General features: G+C 50.0%; 1 protein-coding gene across 1 annotated transcript in view; it reads right to left on the bottom strand.

Moving 5' to 3' along the window:
* LOC144159093 (uncharacterized) overlaps positions 1-19,678 on the bottom strand; it is a 155,104-nt gene extending 135,426 nt beyond the window's left edge. Inside the window, exon 1 of the mRNA XM_077690367.1 lies at positions 19,271-19,678. Within this exon, the coding sequence (XP_077546493.1) occupies positions 19,271-19,286 (16 nt within the window). The 5' untranslated portion in view covers positions 19,287-19,678. The remainder of the gene's footprint in view (positions 1-19,270) is intronic.
* Between the last annotated feature and the right edge of the window lie 1,904 nt (positions 19,679-21,582).

The following is a 21,582-nucleotide window of genomic DNA, read 5'->3' as shown; positions in this document are numbered from 1 at the left end:
TCGGCTATCGATGCTAATGAATATCAATATTTACACGGGTTTAAAAATCAAAGTCAAGACCGGCATTTGCGAAGCCCATTTAGTAACGGATGTTGCTGTGGGACACACCGCTGGCGCCATAGCGACATTTGCCCCTTAGGTGCGAGCTTGGGCCGCTGGCGCGTCTTTGTGTCCTCGGATGTCGACTCCGGAGCAGATTGCGATCCACGCCAACACGGAGCGCACATAATGGTTCCGTGCTAGAGCCACTCAATCACCAGGCTTCCTCCGACAACGTCCGCTACTCCTGGAAGAGCCGGGCCGTTCCGCGTACAGATCTCCGTCGGCCGGACTGTGCTCATAAATAAATGTGTTTCTTCTTCTTTTTCGTCTTTTGAGCCCTCCTCGATGACCATGTGACAAGTACGTATGTGCTGGACCAACGACCACCTTCCGCGTCCCTTGCCTCGGGTTCTAGCACGGACAACATGGACAAATAGTTTGACTGCCATTATTCCGACTTGAACAGTTCAATTTAGCTATCCTGTCCATCCATCCCTTTGCGTGTCAGCGCGTGGAGAATGAAATTTATCACCCGCCGCGGTGGCTCAGTGGCTAAGGCGTTGCGCTGCTGAGCACGAGGTCGCGGGTTCGATTTTTGGCCGCGGCGGCCGCTTTTCTGATGGAGGCGAAAAGCAAAAACGCCCGTGTGTACGAGATTTCGGCGCACGTTAAAGATCCCCAGGTGGTCAAAATTAATCCGGAGCCCTCCACTACGGCGCGCCTCATCGCCTGCGTTGCGTCGGCGCGTTAAACCCCACAATCAATCAATCAATCATGAAATTTATCACATCGCCCATTCATGCGTGCCAGCGCACACTGACATCCGGAAGCGGCCGACCCTGCGGCTTTTCCGCAAGGCTGCGGACAACGAAAAAAAAAAAAAAAGACAGGTTGGTGAACGCAAAGCATGTTAAGACAGACTCTACAAAAAGCCTTAGCGTTATTTCGGCTAAGAAGCTGACCGCTCTACGCTGATCTACGCACGATGACGTTTCACGGGCACACACTATTCGCCACAGACGCGATCAAGTGCACATTATCGCCTACGTTATCGCCTTGCGTCAAACTTATTATGTCATGGCAACACTCGTAGCAACACATGTCATAGCAACACACGCATGCAAGCACGCGCACATAGACACACACATACACAGAGGGACTGAGGGGGAGACGGATAGAAAGAGACGGAGGACGCCTTTTTTTTTTTTTTAGCCATAACTCTATGTTGTTGGTAGATGCCCTCCGGCGGAGCGTCGCGAACAGCCGCGAAGCGAGCGAACGCGCACAGCTGGAGCTAAAACTCGCTCAACCTGCAGCGGCGGCAGAGAGGAAGGACGGGGTGGGGAGGAGGCGAAGTCGTCCGCACGTGGCAGCACGCGCTCTGCTGCGTGCCGGGCAGGCCAACGGAGCGCGAGCGCGTATGCATCGCGCCCCGTTGCCGCGACGCTTCGCGGCTCATCCGCCGCGCCACTCATCGCTCCACCGTGAGCCAGTTTTGTTCCACTTTCGCCTTCTCCCCCTCCCTCCCTCTCTATCTCTCTCTCTCTGCCGCATAGCGAACAACTCTGTCGGTGTCGTCCTCTTCTCTCGCTAATTCCACACTAGGCAATCTGCTCGTCTCTCTCTCTCTCTCTCTCTCTCTCTCTCTCTCTCTCTCTCTCTCTCTCTCTCTCTCTCTCTCTCTCTCTCTCTCTCTCTCTCTCTCTCTATCTATCTATCTGTCTGTCTGTCTGTCTGTCTGTCTGTCTGTCTGCCCAGCTTCGATGAGGGCAGCTTTTCGTAAAGGCCGCTCAAGAACAATGGCCCATTTCATAATCGTGTACCGCTGCGAGGGGAATCATGGCTACAGCGAACACCCCACAAAACCACCGGGAATCAAACCGAAATCTCACGGATACGGAGCGTGTCATATTCTCCTCGCCCCCTCACCATCCTCCCCCTTTTTTTTTTCCCTAAAAGGCCACCCTCAAACCGCCTCTGACGGCAGCTAGCAGTTCGCCGGTTTTGACCTGATACGAAATGTCCATACTGTTGCTCGGGTCCGACGTTGCAAAACCCCGGGACTCACGGAAATGGCAATGCACCAGATGTAATGCCACATCGGGCATTGCTCAATCCGAGAAGCTCTTTTCGGCAACGATGTGTCCGACTGCAACCAAACGCGTTCCCGAGACTTCTTACTTCAGAAAAACACGAGCGCCTTTCATTTGATTTTTTATTCAAAGAAACATATATACGTAAAAAAAAAAATCGCATAAAGGATTCCAGCGAGTGGAGGAACCGCACCAAGCAGCTCAAGACTTTCATATGAGTAAAGGAGAATCGAACATTCCCTCCAACCCTTCGCACTGCTCCACCGAAAATGCAAAATGCGAGTGATGAATTGACAGAAAATGCCCTATAGTTCGACATATATACGAGGCGGCATCGACGTGCGGATCAGTCCGCGCATATTCTCTCCGCACGTGGCGTGTGCCGTGGTATTATAGCGAAGAAGGCAGAGCGCTCGGCAACTGTCAGATCGCGAGCGGCGCGCTATAAAAATTGAACAATGGTCGTCTTCTTCTTTTCCCGCCGCCATTTCTCTTTCCTTCTGGCCCTCCCAGACTCTCAGTTCTATTATTCCCATCTTTCCTTTCTTCTCCGCAGGGGTCAGACAGCTGGTGTTTATGTATGTGCGCACAAGTGTAACATTTGAAGACGCCCTCCGCGCCGCGCTGTAACCTCGTTATAACGCGCTCTTATCCCACCGCCGCGATGACAGCCTATATGCACGCGTGTGCGGCTAAGCATCTTTAATCGCACGCCGACGACGAACGATTCGCGAGCGACAACTATAGACGCTGAACTCAGCGTCGCCAAACGAATACTTTTGTTGCACTCTCGAAAGCGTTCGGGCGTCCTCGACGCCATTTGTTTGCGGAAACGTAACCCTCGCGTGTTCGCAACCAAGGTCACTTTCTGTGTGCGAATCTCAGCGGGAGACAGAAATTTCGTAAACCAACTTCTTCTCTCTTTTTTTTTTTTTATATTCGTACGCCTCCCGGCTGGTGAACTGTGACGTGAATCTCACTTGCTGTGCGACATCACTGACAAACCTCTTGATAGAAAAGAAAGAAAGAAAGAAAGACAGAAAGAAAGAAATAAATAAAGAAAGAAAGAAAGAAAGAAACGGTAGCTTAGAGCCACATAAGCCACATAAAGCATTTTACTTTATACTGAGTAGAAAGCTCAGCGTAATGGGTTGGATAACATCGTGTTTTCCTTTAAATACATTATCTATATTTTTATCTTCGTTAAAAATGTAAGGAATGAAGGAAGCGAAAACGAATAGGGAAATCTAAGAGACAGACAAATAAATAAACAAGTGCTACAATGAGAAACGAGTAAATGATTATAAAAATAGAGAAGGGAAAGAAAGATAAAAGGAAGAAAACAAGGGACGACAAAGAAATAAAAAAAGAAGAAGCAAGAGAAAGATATAAGAAAAAAAAAACGTTATGTGGTAACCCCTTTTTTAAAGAAGGAAGGCTAAAGGCCGAGTGGGGGAAGGTGCAAATTAAGTTGTGAATCCTCTTGAGCAATGTACTCCGTCTTCATGGGAGATGAGATGTCATTGTCGATCCCTTTTATCCTGCCCGTGCAAGGCCACGTTTAATAGAATAGCGTCCTGCGGAATGAACCAGGGCTTTGTCTAAAGAAGTATAGCGGGTCTAGAAGTGGCGTGTTTGCTAGAACGGATGTTCGAAATTGGGCGAGACTTGAGCGGTTCCGAGCGAGAGGGTGGACGTTGGCTTGTGAGGAGAGTCGACAGAACAGTATTCGTAGTGAAGTAACGAAGGCAAAAGCGCTTGCGAAGAGCCCCTGAAGTGTAAGCTGCGTTAGCGAAGTACTTATTAACAAATATTTCTCCACGACGTAAGAGTGGATTAAGGCCTGCGAGAAGGCATGAACAGGCGGCGCCCTGGCAATGCTCTTTTTACAGCGAAGTTCTATATGTCTAATCCCCCCGGTTCTCGCGCCCGTGTGGAATAAAAACTCGGGAACTTGAAAAAAAAATTTGGCCCATCTCCCCGCGAGGGGGACTCGAGTAAATGCGTCGCATAGGGGGTGGGTGTATTGCGTTAACGTTTAGTGTATGGGGAGTTGGTGGTAGTGAATGCGTTGTATCAGCCGCTTCTTGACGTAGTTTGAATGAGTCAAGGATATAAGGCGCGTTCGTAGCCTCCCATTCTGTGTCGGCTTTGTGGCGCAGTGGGTAGAGCACCATGTACATTGCGTTCCGCCCGCAGGGTCGAGGGATCGAAACCAGGCGCTGGATAGTATTTTTTTTTATATAGTGTAGGGGGAGGGGTGCGGACTACGACTACGGACGTCAACGCGGGTGACATCGTGAGTTACTGAAATGCTCTGCATTTAAAAAAAATAATGAAAATGCAGAAAGGTCTTAGGGACTCTATATTGTGATCTAAAATGTCTTATACTGCCCCTGAAACAAACACTTCTGAGCAATGCGTTTGTGTTAAGGGTTGAAGCCGACTTAAAGGAGACCGGTGTAAGCTTGGTATTTGCAAACTGGCTTTCCCACATCATATGTTGCGGAGTGAAGCATTGCCATCTACGGAGGGAGAATGGTTTCAGCGTTACTTTATAAAATAGCAAATCCAACCAGACAGCCAGCTTCGCTGGACTTCCCATTTGCTATTAATGATTCCTAGCCGATCCGCCTCCTTGTAAGATTGCGGAGAAATAAAGAAAAGAAAAGAAAAGAAATGAAGCCGTTCCCCTCAATGTGAAAGCTGTCGGAAGTGCAGCGCAGTGATTCGCCATAATGGGCTGTAGCGCCGTTATTCGCTCACTGCTACCACGCAATACGTTTCAAACTTCCCGCCGTCGCAGAGCTCTCGCGCCTCCTGCCTGAAACTGCGCCAGCGGGAGTTCTGTTGTTTTTGTGCTTACCTTTGGCGTCTTTACCTTGGGCGGAGCGCGACGCAAGAGGAACAACATGAGAGGTGAGCGGGAAAGCGAAGGGAGGCATTTACTTCGCAAAAGCCGATAAAGACTATCGTCTTTTGACGGCATTTGCAACGGAAGGAGCAGATACGCGGCCAATTTTTTCGCTTACTATCGTAAAAACCAACACAACGAGCGTTCCTAACTAAATGAACGCGGGCGCTGCCGGTTAATTACGTACATTTTGCCTCAAATGTACCTGCAGAACGGGGAGGTGTATGACAAGCGCCAGCGGTTCACGAGTTTCGAACGCTTATGACTATACAAACCGCTCGGCTTTCGAAGCCTCTGGGCTACGCCGCGACGACGGAACGCCGTGTGGCTCTACTTGGGTCCAGCGAGCGAGCTACGACGACAAGGCGAGCCCCTAAAATGCTCTGCACTTAAAGGAAAAGACAGCAGCGTTCAGAAGAAAGCAACGCCTAATCACTTCCACGCGTAAACTTCCCGGGGCACTCACATTTATAGACACACTAACGTTGTCCTTACTTGATACTTTGCAACACTCGCGCGACATATGAAGAGGAATCCCGTAGTGTCATAGTAATGCTCACAACGCTGAGGTCAAGTAGCCTGTGGCTTTTCTGAAGAGAGGAATTCGTCGTATGACGTGCGTGCCTTACGTGCTGTCCCCAGCGCTTTATCGCACGAAAGAACGCGTAGACCTTTCTACGCCGTAATGTCATTGTCACGTCTACACGACTTCGCTGGTATATTCATCTTGTCATGAACGTTTTTTTTAGGGCAATCAGCGTTTAAGCCAAACCCTTCTCTGAGGCATTTCTTGCTTCCTTTGTAACGATATTTTAACACGCAGCAGTTCTAGAAGGTTCCTACGTAAAGGGCGAAACACACGAGCGGAAAAAAAGAAGCGTTCGCGCGTACGTCTCCCGCTCAGCGAACCGGTTTGGCTGCCGGAGGACCCCCCGGGTCGGCGGCTCCCGCGCGCGCCAAACCTGCTGGAAGTTTTGCCGCGCCGCGTCGGAAACCGGACTGCTCGCACGCACATGAGTCTGCCGCTTAACTTCTCCCACAAACGCGAACCACGTGTTTGTAGCGATTCTTGAGCGATTTTCAATTGATCCGCACATTTAAAAAAAACTTACGAAAAGGTTGTTGCTCGGAACTTTGCACAGCCATTATCGCCGAGGAAAAATGCTCAAAATAGCTCCGCCGATTGCATTACCCTCTTATTTTAGCTGTACTGCCGACATATATCTCCCATATACCTAACTTTAATTACTCGCAAGAAAAATTATGCGTCGGTACGGTATTTCGCAAAGTGTTCGCAACACTAAGCCATGAGCCAATTCTTATCGCATAGCGCGGGTCACATCGCGATGAGACCACGGCCACAAAGTTCACGCTGTAGCGTATATACCACCATAACAACATGCGTTTGCATCGGCCCTCCGGCCGCAACTTGGGATATTTTTAACATTGATGCGCTTAACCGCCATGAAACCTGCCATATTGAGTGCTTCGTTTTTCACTGTTCGGCTACTTTATTTGCACTGTGTTTATTACCGTTGCATCTTCCCGGCTTGAAACCCGTTCCCATTTAGATAAATAAATAAACAAATAAGTCAGTAAACAAATAAATCAACTATGCAATTCGCGTGAACATTCATGGCTGTACACGAAGGCCACCAGTTTCGTGGGCAGTATACGTCCGTTGTGAGTGCAAGAAAGAACCGTGTGCGGCTCTTGTGAAGCCTTGATGAAGGTGACAAATGTTTTCGTTCAATCTTGCTTTTTTTTTTAATGGACGTACAGTCAGACGTATATCCCAGTGGAGGATATAACGTCTGGCATTATTTGACTGGCGTACCACTGCAGTGCACACTGGCGTTTTTTAGGGGCGAAGCTCCTTAAGTCATGGGTCTGTCCATCCCTTGTGTCTCGTGGTACGTGACCGCCGCATGCTTTCGGAGATGTCGCAAAGTGGGCCGCGTTGCACGCGCAAGAACCGGCTGCAACCGGCAGCGCAAACTCGGCACCGGGAGCGCGAGCTTGTCTGTGTTCGCCAACGGAGGCGCGAGCGCACGTGCACTGCGACTGCGAGGGGGAGATCACGCAAGAGATCACGCCACGAACGCAAGCAGTCGTTCTCGGAGATCGAACGAGACGCAAGGACCTTTGCTCGTTTCCTCTCGTCTTGTTCGGGCACAAGTTCGCCCTAAATAAAAGTTCTTTCTTTACCGTTGTGTCCCATCCTACGTGACAAATTGTGGTGGAGGTGCGGGGTAGTCTTCGATTGCGCGGGGTCTTTCACCAGGTCTGGGCCTGGGAGCATTGACTCCGCAAATAAAAGTTGATTTGTACAATGTACGCACACAGTCTTACGTCTTTCTTAATGATGTAATGGGCGAACTTTCACGGGAGAGTTACGGTTACCGATGATCTCCCCCTCTCGAGCTTCGCCCCACTTATCATCATTCATTCCGTGGATATGGCGTGATTTTTTTTCTGATTGCGTGATCATTCTATGGCGACTTCGTTCTGCCATCTGTCCGTCCGTCCGTAACACCTGACAAGATGCGCCCCATTGTTAGACAAGGGCCGCCGAGTATGGTACCTCCAACCTAGATGTGTACGTGCCTATTGCCAATTACCTATTGCCCCTGGTAAGAACAGCTGACGCGCAATAGAGCGGCTAATCTCACCTAGAAGCCAGGAGAGAGCAACGAGATCTGATGAACTTCATTCAGTGGTTATTCTTTAGCAGAATCTTGGACCGAAGTCTCTTTAAACCTCGCAATGCTCCCTGCGATACCTTTCACCTACCCCCTATCTTTACATAAAACATTTTCCCCCCCTTTCTCTCTCTTGCACGCTGTCTGGCAATTTCTACTCCGTAGTTTCCACAAAACTTTTAACCTCGACTCAGCCGCCAGAGCCGGATATTGTACCCACGAACAGCAACTACAACGCCGCGGGAGCTTGTATGATTGATTTCGCGTTGTGCACTTTATAGACAGCCTAAATTTAATAAACTAACATTACCACGGTGTACGGGAGTTGCTGGTCTAGTGGAGTTTCACCTTAGATGCATTGATCTCTATCGACCGAAAAGCCACCATTTAGTATTTCTCTCAACCCAACAACAGGGGACCGAATGTAGTTTTTAAGCCTCTAAACCGTGACACGATTCTGGCATGGTGGAGACCGCGCTGCGCATGCGCAAGAAGATCGTCCTGTCGACTGCGCCAACGATAGTGCCGCCACAATATTACAACTATAAAATGGCTGCTCCAAAGACAATAACAAAGGGATATAAAAGGCGGCATTTTCAAACAGCCTTACGCACCTCAGTACCGTCCATTTTAATTTGATTACTTTCAGCTAAGTTCTACACCACGTGCGCAATAAGATCGTCCTGTCGATTGCGCCAATTACAGCCTCACCAGCACAGTGCAGTGACAAAATGGCCACCCACGTGACGAAAAAGGCGGTATTTTCAAATAGCCCTAACAAATGCGGCACCTCTTCAGACACCATTACGCAATACCTATTACCGAGGCCGCAGTATGACGTGCGGCCCGTCGTACAAAGTAATACAAGCGCGCCGCGTGCACTGTAATCGAGGCCGGGACCTGGCTCGAAACTAGGGCCCACAGAGTATACGCCTGTCTGGCTGCCATAAGTGACGGTCTGCGCGGCGCCGGTGATGCCAGGTCCCACCTGCGACATCCTGTTGATGCGGCAAACCTCCGTTGCACACGGGCTGCGCGGATTCCTTCGGCTATGATAGGGCGGACGAGGTTCAGCTCGCTTATAGTCACGTCCGAAGCTCGTCGAACTACGCACACGGCAAGCGCGCCAAGTGTGGAACCGGGAGATAAAGTTAGCAACAAAGGCTTCGCTGTTCTCGCCGCAAGAGGAATACCTGTCAGGTGGAGTTACAGTCGACGTCGTAAATTCGAAAGTCAACTTCGGGTGACTAGGTTTTATCGCTCAATTCGAGAAAGTATAAAGTACTCCCGTCACGGTCTAAACCTAAACGTACTTCGGCGTCTGTAAATTCAATGTTACCCCTATTTCGACCAATTTTTCTTCGGTGGTACACCTCCAGGGCCGAATTGGCGGGAGTCAAGAGCAGTCAGATGTAACTGCAGGTAAGCGCGGTTTACCTGCAAACTCGATTTTAGAGGAGGAGGAGGAGGAGGAGGAGGAGGAGGAGGAGGAGGAGGAGGAGGAAACGCAAGTTGGGTGATGCTTAATAAGCTGACTGAAGATTCAACGGAAAAAGATCGCTATGTGCGATGGGATAAAATGGCATTGCTCAACACATAAGGTCTTTCGCATTTCGCTCACACAGTTGCATTATATATAAACCAGCAGCCAACGCCTAAATGCCAGCATTTTTGCTGAACTTTTCTGCACAGATCGAATATGTCTACATGCGTGCATAATTAAGTGTGCTTTCGGGCGCATGCATGTGCGCTATGACAAAGGACGAAGAAGAAGACAGAAGCCACAAATAAATTGAGCTATAAAAGAGAATAGGGATACACTGTAGAATTTGCTATAGAGACAAAGGATGAACTATAGATCACAAATAAATTGAGCTATAAAACAGAACAGATATACACTGTAAAAGTTGCTGTAGAAATCCTCGTTAGCTGTACACTACAAACTGTGCTATACACTTAGCTATAGAATAAACCAAAGCTATACTGCACGCAGCGCTTACCGTAGCTGCAGGCTATATAATTCCCGCAACAGGCCAATAGTAAATTGGGCTATAGACTTATTGCCAGCCTGCCCATGGAAATAAACGTCGAGTGAATTGCTGGCTGTAGTCATCACGCGACGCAATAAAAAGTTTGAAAACAGGAACAAAGATACAAAAAAAAAACAACCTGTGGACATCGCGGAAGGGTGAATGGTCGGATCGACTGTTTCCGTAGCGCACAAGGAGTAGGAAGTTCCCTCGACCCGTTCTGCTTTTTGCCTTACGCGCAATTATTATCTCTAACGGAGTTTTGATAATGATGATGACGATGATGATGATCACAAAGACGACGACGACGATGATGATGAGAAGGAGAAGGAGGAGGAAGAGCAGGAAGAGGGGAAACATGAATGGGAAGAGTTTGGGTTGTGCAATCGCAGAGTCTAAAGCGCCGTCCGACGGCACTCCAGCTCAGCGCTACAGTCATGGCTAGAGTGCCGTCCGACGATATTCGGATATTTATGGCTAAGGTGACATGGACCCTAGCGTCTGCCGTTGTGGTGAAGAGGTTCCGTCTTGGCCTCCAGTTACGAGGCGTAAGGACGGTGGTTCGAGTCCGGCTTCTGCCTTCTTCATTTTTACATCCTAAATTTTAATTATACTCTTCATGTTTTCGGTTAGTCCTCGGTGTTTTAAATTGTTTCTTCTGTTCCTTAGGTTGTTATGCTAGTTTACGTTACGTTACGTTAATGGAGGGCGAAGTAGTACCACAAGAGGCATTTTTTTCATCAAAACGCCGGTGGACGTCTTGTGCCATTCCCCAAGGGAAGTCATCATCATCATCACAACTACCACCATCATGATCATCATCATTAAAAAGGAAGAGGAGTACTTTTCATACACCCCTCAATTCAATCTCCCTCGACCATCGCAACTTACCCGAGGTTACAAATATTATTTCGTTTTAGGGGCAAAGCCCCTAATGGGCTGGGGCTGTTGGAGTCTCCTGTCATCGTTGTAATCGTCGTCTTATGTAGTCACGGTATTAAAACACCGGGAAACTCGATCACGCCTCGCGCTAGAACGCAACGCGTACTAAAAAAAAAAAAAAAAAACACCGGGACACCCGTTTACGCGTCGCGCTAGAGAGCTTCGTGCTTGGGCTGTTGGAGTCTCCTGTCATCGTTGTAATCGTCGTCTTATGTAGTCACGGTATTAAAACACCGGGAAACTCGATCACGCCTCGCGCTAGAACGCAACGCGTACTAAAAAAAAAAACACCGGGACACCCGTTTACGCGTCGCGCTAGAGAGCTTCGTGCTTCAAAGCCAAGAGACTTTTACAGCAAAGCTGTATACCTCTGCCCCCCACCAGTTTCGTCTCCGTGGACAAAAACGCCAAGGCGTCAAGAATACACTTATACACTGCATGCTTCGCCCCTCTCCAGGTTTCGCGTTAGTGGAGATGGCCCGGAACTATTTTTTCAAGAAGCTCAAACACGGACTTGCGTGCGTAGTGTACGCGTACGTGCGACTGCGTCACCCTGCGCCACACAGCTGCTCGGCTGTTGGGTGAAATTAAAAAAAAAAGGGGTGGATCTGCAGAGTGCGGCGCGACACTATATACGCGCGCCGCCTGTACGATCTGTCACAAAAGGAGAGGCGTCACTTGCCAACCTGTCGCGAGGCGACAGCTGAGCCGCGCACTCTAATAATTCATCAACGCTGATTATATGCTGAATATTTGGTATTGAAATTTTCTGGTATACATTGAATGCGATCTCTTTCCCGCTTTAAACTGGCAGTGTAGCATCAAAAGTGAATACGGTTAGCATTATAAAGAAATGCGCCGCATTATGAAGGAATACGCCGAATCAGAAGGTTATAATCTATAATTTAGCATTTATAGGCTTACTAAATGTTAAGAGGCCACCACATGGAGCGCTTTTTTCGCGTCTGGCGGCCGTCGGCGTCTCCCCGCGGCAACGCGAAACGGACGTTGCAGAGGACCAAATTAAAAATAAATAAAGAGCCGATTTGACGAATTAGGCGGTTTTTACGTAGCAAACCAATCTGGCTGATGTCGGTGGCGTAGATTGTGTTCTCCAACATTTTTCGCGTCGCCGCCCAGGAGACGCCCACGGATGCCAGACGCGAGCAAATCCGAGTGGTTGCCGGTTTAACCTCACTCGTAGTGCATTAAATGAGGATTGGCACTGTTGAACGCAACTGGGAAACCGGAAACGTGGCGGTCGCGCTGATTAGACGTATTCGTTTATAAGGCGAGCTTATAAATGCTAAATTATAAATTATAACCCGCTGATTTCGGCGTATTCGTTTATAATGCGGCGTATTTCTTTATTATGCCAGCCGTAGTCGCTTTTGATGCTACAATGCCAGTTTAAAGGAGCCATGAAGAGAAAATACAACTTCATTTAATTTGAAAGAACTAGGATTCAGTATCTCACTCAGCTCCATTACAGCCACAAAAGATGTTTTTTAACGAAAAAAAAAGCAAGAAGTATTCAAAAACTTTCAAATTTTACGCCACAGTGACGTGTTATGAGCAAGAATGACGTCATACGGGCCAGCAATAAAACATAATTTTCAGTGCGTTAACTGCACGTTAGCATTCAAGTGATGCGGTCAAATGGAACTAGAGGCCCCATTACAGACGTCCAGTCATGTGTTCTTGCGACAGGTCAGTTAGGCGGCTGCCAATCGCACAATCAATGGTCCGTGACGTCATAGAAAAGTTGCGGGAAATTGGCTAGGGGGTCGCGACTGCTTCACACGTTTTCTTTCATATCTCCGTTATTTGTTCGAATATTATGATGATATTGGTATCATTGTTATCGGGACTAAGCAGTCTTTCTAATAAACCCAACTTGTATTTTGCCTTCATGGCTCCTTTAAAGCGGGAAAGAGATCGTATTCAATGCACCAGAAAACGAAAAAAAAAAAAAATCGATTTAAACATGCGCTCAGGTCAAGAAACCAGCACACATCTGGTTTAGAGATGCTACTTTTCCAAGACTTTTTAACGCTTGACTACAACAAACCTTGCCCACAGCGGATTAGTTTTCGCGGCAACATAGGCAGGGCTTTTTGTGTCGGAGTTTTTTGTGTGAGAGTTTTTTGGTTGTTTGTTTGATTGTTTGTTTGTTTGTTTGTTTACAGGGACGAAACAAACCGAACCAGGCGACACACAGCCGACGCCACCTAGTCGAATTGATGTCACGTGCAGCCCACGTTTCTAGTTTTCGCGGTCAATTTACAGATTTATTTTTCCTTTCTTGCGAGAAAATTTTATTCAGAAGTGCGCATTCTCATTCACAATCCTCATTGTGCGATGAAGTTATCAAGTCAGGCGCGATCAAGTCAGGCGCGTCCACGGCTGGAGGACGTCATTAAGCCGTGCTCCGTAAATTGTACCCGGGCAAAAAAAAAAAAAAAAAAAAAAAAAAAAAAAAAAAAAAACGTCGAACGTAACCCTGAAACAGCTGAAATTAATATCTACGGGGCTGAGATATATCACCGAGTGGCACTAAAAACTCATTCGACGTCATAGTCGTCTATATATCTTTCGCGGCGACCGGAAAGGGCACATGATTTTATTTTATTCCCTCGAGGGTGCTTTTCTTTTTTTTTTTTTACGGAGAACACGAACACTTTAAGCTCCAGCCGCGTTGGAGAGAGAGAGAGAGAGAGAGAGAGAGAGAGAGAGAGAGAGAGAGAGAGAGAGAGAGAGAGAGAGAGAGAGAGAGAGAGAGAAACGTTTATTGAAACAACAGGGACGGGGTAGGGGAGAAAAAGAGTTAGGAGCTGTGGGCGGCAGAGAAAAACATTACAGTGGCTTAGCTCGGCTATGCCAGGATATACGTAGCGTTAGCTAAGGTTCAGCTGGTTATTCTTAGCTTTCCTGGTTGCCTGGGATATAAGCTTGATTATCATGCTTAATGCTACTTCAATGACACGCATACGGTATACGCGTTATATGAAACATGTATATTTATCAAGCGGCTCCGGCGCAGCGTCACCAGTCGCCCCCGGGTTTAGCTGTTTCCACGGGTGCACGCCGGCGTTGCTGCGACGCACGGGCCATCGGTTCCACACCCGGCCACCCCTCGCACGATCAAGTGGATCGGGCCGCCACGTGCGGAACGGGGGTCGGCGAAGACGCTGGGTGCGTGGGGCGTGTGAGAGACGCCGGGCAGCGAGCAACGTTCTGTGCGCCGTGTGACGTCACTGCTCCTTGCGCATGCGCAGCACGGGTCGCCAGGAGCCGCGCCAAACTGCTCAACCTCGGCCAGTGTAGCTCACGCTACAAAAACCTCCACAGTGCAGACGCAGATGAAAGCTCGACAAGTTTTTGAGTACGTCAGTAATTACCGGAGAGCTGGTCGGCCTCATTAACCTGCTATTCGACAATTGGTCATTCAGGTGCACTGCATCAAATTATAGCCACGCAGTTAATTAGAGTGGGAAGATTACGTCATTGACTCTTTGGGTGAAGTCACTGGATACGTGAAGAGGATATGGCGGGGACAGAGACATTGAAGGACACGTACACTGTGAGGGACATGTTGACAACCGCACTCTTCTTCGTGTTTATGCTTCGCCACAAAGCACCTCGCGATCAAATGGGCAACGTAGGCCGTTTTGACTCGATACCACTTGACTCGAAACATGTGGTCTTTGCTGTGATATAGAAGAATCATTGCAAGAAAGTCAAGCTTGAATTGCATGGTATAAGGGCGACAGGTTGTAAGCTTTCATGTCGTAGGCTGGGCTTCACGTCGTCATTGGTCAACTAAGTCATCTTGATCACGATCACTGGGTAATACCGTGCATTGCGGTGGAGAAGACACCGACCAGTGCTTTTAAGAGCGCATATACCCGAGTTAGCTTAAGCATGCAAACAGGAAGACGACAACGGCTGTTTCAGTTCATTATAATCCCTAGCCCCCATTGCGCTGCGAGCCTCCTGGTTAATGAAAACAATCAATCAAATAACGCTGTCGCAACCGTTCGGACGACGGCTCGGCCCGCTTTCGCGAACACGAGGTGAAAGTAATGCAGGAAAGAGGACAATTGGAATAACTTTCGCAATTGTTATGATGAGTGCTGGACTATTCGGCTACCAATGCTCGGAGTACTGCGTGGGATGTGTGGGGACATTCATATCGCCTCCTTGTTTTAATAGATGGCAGTTCTGTGGAGAGGATCTTGTGAAGAGACTTGGGGCGAAATATCGCAGAAAGGGGGAAAAAAGCGGGAGGAAAACATTCATGCGCCACGTATCTTTTGTCAACGCACTACAAACATGTTTCACGACTACATTTCTGCACCCGTCACCACTGAGCCCCGGAACAGTTTAGACGTGCAGCGACGACGCGTGCGTACAGCGCCGATGTCAGGGCACATGACTGCAACACTTCACCGAGACCCTGTAACATTTAAAGAAGATTCTCCAAAGATGTACCTAAACCCGATAGAGGGCAATACTAACACGTGCGAGGGAATAACGACCACGTGACAACTGCGCGACCTGCTTCGAGAGTGTGCCTTACCGAGAGCGTTGCAGGGGACTGTGAACGCGGACGAAGGGCAAAAAATTAAAGCCGTTCCACTCAATGCGAAGGTGGTCGGAAGTGCAGAGCAGTGATTCGCCATAATGGGCTGTAGCGCCGTTATCCGCTCCCTGCTACCACCCAACACCCGCCGCGGTGGCTCAGTGGCTAAGGCGTTGCGCTGCTGAGCACGAGGTCGCGGGTTCGATTCCCGGCTGCGGCGGCCGCTTTTCTGATGGAGGCGAAAAGCAAAAACGCCCGTGTGTACGAGATTTCGGCGCACGATAAAGATTCCCAGGTGGTCGAAATTAATCCGGAGCCCTCCACTACGGCGCGCCACATCGCCTGCGTTGCGTCGGCGCGTTAAACCCCACAATCAATCAATTACCACCCAACGAGATTCAAATTTCCCGCCTCCGCAGTGCTTGCGCGCCCCCTGCCTGAAACTGCGCTAGTGGGAGCTCCGTTCTTTTTGTGCTTGCTTTTCCTCCCGCACGTGCAGGCGCTGCACTGCCACTTTTTTTTCGCTTACTATCGTTAAAAACCAACACAACGAGCGTTCCAAACTAAATGAACGCGGGCGCTGCCGGTTAATTACATGCATTTTGCCTTAAATGCACCTGCAGGTTTCTTTGCGCTAAACGACGGGGCAATGTATGACAAGCGCTAGCGGTTCACGAGTTTCGAACGGTTATGAGTATTCAAACCGCTTGGTTTTCGGAGCCTCTGCGGAACGCCCTACGACGGAACGCCGGGGTCTACGTGGGTCCGCTATGTCGCGGCACCGCCTCATCGCGGCAGTCGTTTGACACAGAGCGTTACAACGAGCTGCGACGACAAGGCGAGCCGCTAAAGTGCTCTGCACTTAAAAACGGAGTCAAACCAGAATTGACAAGCGGAACAGCCGTGTGTCATCGTCGTACCGACATTCATGGAAAGGAATCTCGCCTTTATTCCCAGATTCCTAAAAAAAATACCCGCCGTGGCCATACTTCGCCGCAACACTTAAATATGACAAGTCAGCCCACGAGGCAACGGGCATTAGCACGAGGCAAAACAAAGATGTTAAACTTTAGACAATGCGCGCGTGACATTTAGGTTTTTGCGGCACCGCAGCGCGGATCAACCACCATGACGCTTTTGCCTCACGCTCAGTCGTGGCGAAAAAAAATTCCATTTTTCGCGTTAAAGCGTCACCGGGCCTATACCTCGTTATCCGTCACAATTTTCCCTCTCCTGCAATTGGGTTATTCCGGCTATGGCATATAGCGGCAAAGCGGGCCAACGGAAACGTTTCGGAGCGCACATTTTCAAGCGCCCATTAATCGGGCGCCCGCGGCGAACCACAAAACAAAGCAAAACAAAACGAAACAAAAAAAGCGCGCCGGCCGACATAAATGGCAGCAGGTGGAGCGTCGAAATAGCAGCCGCTGCGGTGCGCGAGCGATCAAGTGCATCTCCTCGCCTAACCCAGCGAGCACAGGTGGTGCAGCAACGCTCTCCTTGTTTTCATTTTTTTTTTATCGCTTTCCCCGCTGCGTTCTTTCTCTTGGTACAGTTACCTCGATCGCCGAGTTGACAACAGCAGCAGCCGTGGCTCGCTCACAGCCGCGCGGCGGACACTCATACAAGGCGCTCGTAGTACGGGCCGCAACGGAACGACAAACCACGAACCGCAGCAGACGACGAAAGACGTCCGGCTGCGAACGAGAGAGAGAGAGAGAGAGAGAGAGAGAGAGAGAGAGAGGACCGCACGAACTCCCGCGGTGCGTCCTCGCATGGAACTGTCAACCGCGAGTCGGGCTGCAGATGCGCCGTTGCCCAAACCCTCGGCGTGTCGGCGGTGCACCGTTTGCGGCGAGAGACGCAGAGCGAGGAAGAAACCGACCACGTGGACGATCTGCCGGCTACAACGGCGGCGGCGGCGAGATAACGTGCGTTCGGAGAGTCGAAAAACCACGAGGTGCCTGCCGCCTCTGTTCCGCGCTGCTCGAACGGCCCCAACGTCAAAGGCGGGAGAAAATATACGTGAGGCACGGACAACTGGCATTTAGCAGGTTGTTTGGGAAGAAGTCGTATTACATCTGGTTAGTTATTAAAAGCTCGGTAGCCTCAGTCGAGGAAAATCTGACGTGCGAGGAAGTTAGCTTCCAGGGTCTCTCGATACGATTCGTATACGAGTGAGGAAAGACGCAACGCACTGCACAGCTACGCAGTATGTTCTCAGAGTTTGAGATAAGCGTGGACATCAGAAACGAATTGCCCAGAAGGAGGCAAGGGCGCAGGCGGATATTTGTTCGAATGTGCCCGATGTCAAGGAAACTAAAATGGCGAGACAAGCTGGCGGGATAAAACAGGCAAAGCGGAAACGGTGTTGCAGACGAGACTAACCGATCTTTCTTTACGCTTTTGGGCCCTTGTAAGGTCGCAGATACTAGCGTGAAAGCACTGGTGGACTTATGACAAGCCACATGGCAGCGACGTGGCGTCGCTATGGCACACGACTCCCCGTGGCGTCTGCAAGCGGTGTATCTCCTCGCGGAAGAGGAACTTCACTGCAATGCCATCGCCAGCGAGTGACAACCGTCCGTCTATATCCAGCGTGAGTATCGTGCGCAGAAACGAAATGCTAACTTCCACCTGCGCCGTCTTCAATCTCGCTCTCTTCTTTCGTACACGGACACACATACGCGCCAAAATGTAAACAAGGGAAAGTGTATAACAGAATGAGCAAGTCCACCTGTAAGAGTGGTCTTCTCAGCGTACAATTGTCCACCGAAGGTGTCTGTGCAAGTGATTCTTGCAACAAGAGAGAGAGAGAGAGAGAGAGAGAGAGAGAGAGAGAGAGAGAGAGAGAGAGAGAGAGAGAGAGAGAGAGAGAGAGAGAGAGAGAGATAGAGACAGATATCTAGGCATATGCATTCGATTTAGTTAGGCGTTCAGCTCACGCCAGGACTGCTCTTTCGACTATTCCACTAATAAGGTTATGGCGCGCGGTAAGCCTCGCCCGGTACGGCGGACCGTTATAAAAGCCCGTGCACGTGCGCCGTGGGGAAGAGCTCAGATTTTGCGGCCGAGAGAGTAGCGCGACGAGACAGTGTTGCGAACGCGGCATTTTGCCCGGGCTGCTGCGGCGGCGACGAGATAACAAACGCCTCTTTTTTTGCGTCACAGAGACTTCTGCGGCAGTAGAGCTGTCAAGGGCAACGTGGCCTAGCCGGCAACGACGACGACGAAGCTTCTCTCCCCGGCTGTGCGAACCTCGCGTACGGGAGCGGAAAAGCTCGAAAACGAGGAAAACAGGAAAAGTGTCTGTGTCGCTTCGGGCTGCGTACAGAAGCGGAACGCTCGACCACGTGCTTCGCGGTCGAAAATCGATGACGTCGCGATTATCTGGCCCCCATCCCCCCTTCCTCCTTTCTGTCAGGGACCGCGAAAAGACCTTGAGATGGGAAGGCTGTCAGTGTGTGAAGACGTGCGGGTGATGTGACCGTAGGCTTACGCAGGGTAAGTAACAGGAAGGCGTCTGAAGACGAGGAAGTCGGACAAGAAGCAAACAAAACATTTTCCCTCCGCGCGCGGAATTTGGGCGGCTTGAAAAGTACGAGGAAAACTGCGAACGATCGCAGTAAATCATCTGTCTACCTGATGTAACCGTCAGTTAAACGCGTTCACGAAGAAGCGTCGCAGAACCATCCGCGTCAGGGCAAATGTCAAGTGTCATCCGGATGACATTTGGCGCCCGCTATGTCTTACGACAAGAGTCTGCCGTCAAAAACGCTTCGGCTGTAGTCGGGCAGTCGGTGCACGGCGTCGTGCCCGTTAACGCTTACCGCACGGCGAGCGTAGCGTGTGCGATAGGGGGGCAAGGACGTCTCGACTGACAGGGCAGCACGTGGTGTCTACGGCGGCCGCCGGACAGAACTGTCGAAGCCACGTTTCACCGCGCGCAGCAGACGACTCACCTCTCTTGGACTTCATACTGACTGTAGCAGACGACGGCGACGTTCCCGAAGTCAGGGCCTCCGCGCTAATCCCATGTCTCTGTCGCCGCTGCGAAGCTCCTCTTCTGCCAATCCAGGGCGGCACACACACGCACGAGGAGATCGGCTAAGCGGTAGAAGCGGCGCTTGGCGTCTGCTTCTGTCGCGGCGTTGCGCCAGAGCAGCGCGTCCCTCTCGTACTCTCTCCGCCGACCACAGCGCCAGCGGCGAAGCCGGCTTGCTGGTTGGGCGGCCGAGTGGGGAAGCGGCACACGCCGTCTGCGCCGGGACCAGACGACAGACAGCCAGCGCCGCCGCCAGTTCGCCGTGCAACAGGTGCGCGCCAAAACGCGTCCCGTAGCAGACGACGCCGCACAGCCGCTGGCTACGCTAGGCGCCGGCGGAAAAGCCTACTTTCTGGATCCGTGTGGAACGAGGCCGCTGGGAGCGACTAAAACTACCCTGCTCTACTGCCACGACTCCACCCCGACCGGCACGGGCAGTGCACGCGCGCCGACGACACTGTGCAGCGGAATGTGAGCGTCCGAAGTGGTGAACGGATAGTGATGCGGTGAAGCCGACCGGACACGTGGAAGATTGCCGGAAGTTGTGTTTCACCGCTTGGCATGGCCGCTGTGCGGGAAGCGGATCGCCGAGGGGGCGTCGGTTTGTAATTGTACGCGATGGCGAGAACGGATATTTGAGTAGATCGATGCTAATTGTCGCTGTGCACGGGCATGACTCGTTAGTGTGCTGTAGTAGTGCAGTAATTAGACTGGGATTAGCGTTTCACTCACGCCCGATAGCAGCGGGAAATTCGATTTGGTATCCTAGTTTCCGCACAGTTTTCTCGCTCAGATATAATTTAAGGGGATCCCGATTTGAAGCGCTTAGCGTAACTTTGTCAACTCAGTGTGTCGCATGAATGGGTCTGGATTAAATGAGCGTGAACGGCCGGGTGCGGGAATGTTCGATATTGCTTTGTCGCTAGAAAGCGCTGGGAACACCGAATGTTAAGGCCGCCGAAAAGACATTAATGTGTGCGTTCCGCGTTCTTAGCCATGACGCAGCAAATGGCAGGTTTATCGACAATTAACGCCGGGGAATCGAACCACTGCAGACGTGGCTCGCATTGTTCTTTGCAAACATATTTATCGTTTGTTTGTTTTTTTCGTTTGTTTTTGTCGGCGTGAGGGAATCTGGACTGCGATAAAACATATTGAACGCACGAAACAATGTCGTTTTCGACAGCGCTGCGACCGTGAACGTTTATTGATGAGAGAAATCATCGTTCCTGTTTTGACATTAATTGCTCGAAGACAGTTTTCGGAGCGTCATACAGGCGGCATAGAATGGTTTGGAGAAGCGGAAAAAATGTAATAGCGTGCTGGGGCAAAGTACTCGGAATACGAATCGATCAAAGTTTATTTACAATACACGCTTACTAGACGTGTCGGGATAACAAACTTTAACGCCGCGGGTGGCTGCCTCTTCCCCCCAGCACAATTCTTATTAGATATGGACGCCTCTGAATTCGTTTCTTTGCTGTGACGCACGACGCCTGGAGTGTTGACACTGCATAGTTTCGGTCTATAAGACAGAACTCTTTCGCGCGTAGATATTAGCCCCCGACTTCATCAAACGCGATATATAAAAAAAAGAAAATTCAAAACCCCCTTTTAAGAGAAAGATGGTTAAAAGGCGAAGCTTTCTCTAATGCAACCTTAGTCAAAGTTCGTATAAACTGCTTCCACCAACTCGGAAAGGCGCAACCGGACAGACGTTCGTATCTTAAAGGAGCCATGAAGACAAAATACAAGTTGGGTTTATTAGAAAGACTGCTTAGTCCCGATAACAATGATACCAATATCATCGCAATCTTCGAACAAATAAGGAAGATATTAAAGAAAACGTGTGAAGCAGTCGTGACCTGCTAGCCGATTTCCCGCAACTTTTCTATGACGTCATGGAACCTTGTTTGTGCGATTGGAGGCCGCCTAACTGGCCTTTCGCGACGACACATGAGTGGACGTCTGTAACGGGGCCTCTAGTTCCATTTTGCCGCATCACTTGAATGATAACGTGCAGTTAAGGCACTGAAAATTATGTTTTATTGGGCCTCCTCGATTTACCAGTCCTGGGTGGTCCGCGGGCAGTCCGAGGACTGCGTTCGGACCGGAGGTCCCATAGGAATACATTGCAAAATCGAGCGCCGGATCGCGTCTCGGGCAGTCCGCGGACGATCTGGGACTGATAATCGAGGAGGCCCATTGTTGGCCCGTATGACATCATTC

Source organism: Haemaphysalis longicornis, unplaced genomic scaffold (assembly GCF_048455015.1).
Source record: "Haemaphysalis longicornis isolate Haplotype H1 unplaced genomic scaffold, Haemaphysalis longicornis Haplotype H1 scaffold_10, whole genome shotgun sequence".
NCBI classification, from domain to species: Eukaryota; Metazoa; Arthropoda; class Arachnida; order Ixodida; family Ixodidae; genus Haemaphysalis; species Haemaphysalis longicornis.
Note: the sequence above shows the minus strand (reverse complement) of the source record. Positions and strands in the feature narration are given on the sequence as shown.